Genomic DNA, 1,794 nt, shown 5'->3' on the forward strand with positions numbered 1-1,794 from the left:
CAAAAAAAAAAAAAAAACCCGGAATTTTAAATAAAGACAGGATTCTATCTTACAATTGTGTAATTCACCTCACTTGCTTGGATTCCAGCCTGGCTATTTCAAGCCATCAAGCAGATGAGTTACTCCAGGAAAAGAAATGCATCCCCTCTAAGTTCACCTTTTGCATCTTCTACACAAGATGTCTGTGTATCTTTGTTTATGACATGAGCGAGTATGACCATTAATATTATTCCTTTTCACTCTACAAAGTAACCTGATCTGTTAAATTATATGTTAAGCGTATTCATAAAAGCTTAGAAGTACTTTAAAATGTACTATAGGAAGCTGATGAGATAAATGAATTTATTTTCACAACACTCATTCGAATCCACACCATGCTCAGTCAATATTTCCCATGAGGACTTGTCATTTTTCTTTTTTTCAGGAAAACCTGTTGAGACTTAACTGCATTAGACCATGGAAAATATGAACAACGTCACTGAATTTGTTCTGTTGGGACTTTCCCAGAACAAGAAAATTAAAAACTTGTGCTTTCTACTATTCTTATTTTGTTTTGTAGCTATTTGGATGGGAAACTTGCTCATAATGATTTCTATCACATGCAGCCAGCTAATTGACCAACCCATGTATTTCTTCCTTAATAACCTTGCGCTCTCAGATCTGTGTTATACCTCAACAGTGACACCCAAGCTAGTCACCGACTTGCTGGCAGAAAGTAACATGATTTCTTATACTAGCTGTATGGCACAGCTTTTTACCATGCATTTCTTTGGGGGGATTGAAATCTTTATCCTCACAGCAATGGCCTATGACCGCTACGTGGCCATCTGCAAGCCCCTGCACTATACCATCATCATGAATAGGCAGAGGTGTTATACCATAGTCACTGCTAGCTGTACCGGGGCATTTCTGCATTCTTTTTTCCAGTGTCTCCTTACCATCAATTTACCTTTCTGTGGCCCCAATGAAATAGATCACTACTTCTGTGATGTGTATCCTTTGCTGAAACTGGCCTGCACAGACACCTACCGAGTTGGGATCCTAGTGGTTGCCAACTCAGGCATGATGGGCTTGGTGACCTTTGTGGTCTTGGTGCTGTCTTACTTGTTGATTTTATACACCATCAGGGCTTACCCTGCAGAGAGCCGCACCAAAGCACTTTCCACTTGTAGTTCCCACATCACAGTTGTTGTTCTGTTCTTTGTGCCTGTTCTCTTCATTTACATTAGACCAACCACAACTTTCCCGGCAGACAAAGTGTTTGCTCTCTTCTACACCATCATTGCCCCCATGTTTAACCCTCTCATTTACACATTCAGAAACGTGGAGATGAAGACTGCCTTGAGAAAAGTGTGGTGCCAGAAACTATGTTTTATTGGAAGGCAAATCATCTGAAAGGCATTTTCCCTCCTCATTACATATCTTACTTACGTGACATTGTCTTGAAAAACCGTGAACTCTGCTCTAAGAAAAATAAGCATAGACATCGGTGTCAGTGATATTCTCTCTACTTAAGTTCATTAAACCATGAATTTTGCTCTAGGAAATATAAGCATAGACATTGGGGTGACTGCATTAATATAATAATTTACCTTGAAATACTTTCTTTTTTCTTTATTGTTTCTTATTTTTATTTTTCCCTTGTAATCTGAGTCCTCATTTCCTTGCTGAAGTTCCGTTACACTTTTCTTTGATATATTTTTCCTTTGGATTCTGTCCATAAGTTGCTAACTGAAAGTCCCCTTTTCTAATCTCCCTATACTTTGGATTCATGAATGAAATCTTCAGATGTAC

General features: G+C 38.6%; 1 protein-coding gene across 1 annotated transcript; it reads left to right on the top strand.

Annotated features, from left to right (window-relative positions):
* The first annotated feature begins 456 nt into the window (after nucleotides 1-456).
* On the top strand, nucleotides 457-1,395 carry LOC125918245 (olfactory receptor 4P4-like). The gene has a single exon (XM_049624266.1). It carries the CDS (start codon nucleotides 457-459, stop codon nucleotides 1,393-1,395), a length of 939 nt encoding a protein of 312 aa, XP_049480223.1.
* The last annotated feature ends 399 nt before the right edge of the window (nucleotides 1,396-1,794 follow it).

Source organism: Panthera uncia, unplaced genomic scaffold (genome assembly GCF_023721935.1).
Source record: "Panthera uncia isolate 11264 unplaced genomic scaffold, Puncia_PCG_1.0 HiC_scaffold_592, whole genome shotgun sequence".
Lineage (NCBI taxonomy): Eukaryota > Metazoa > Chordata > Mammalia > Carnivora > Felidae > Panthera > Panthera uncia.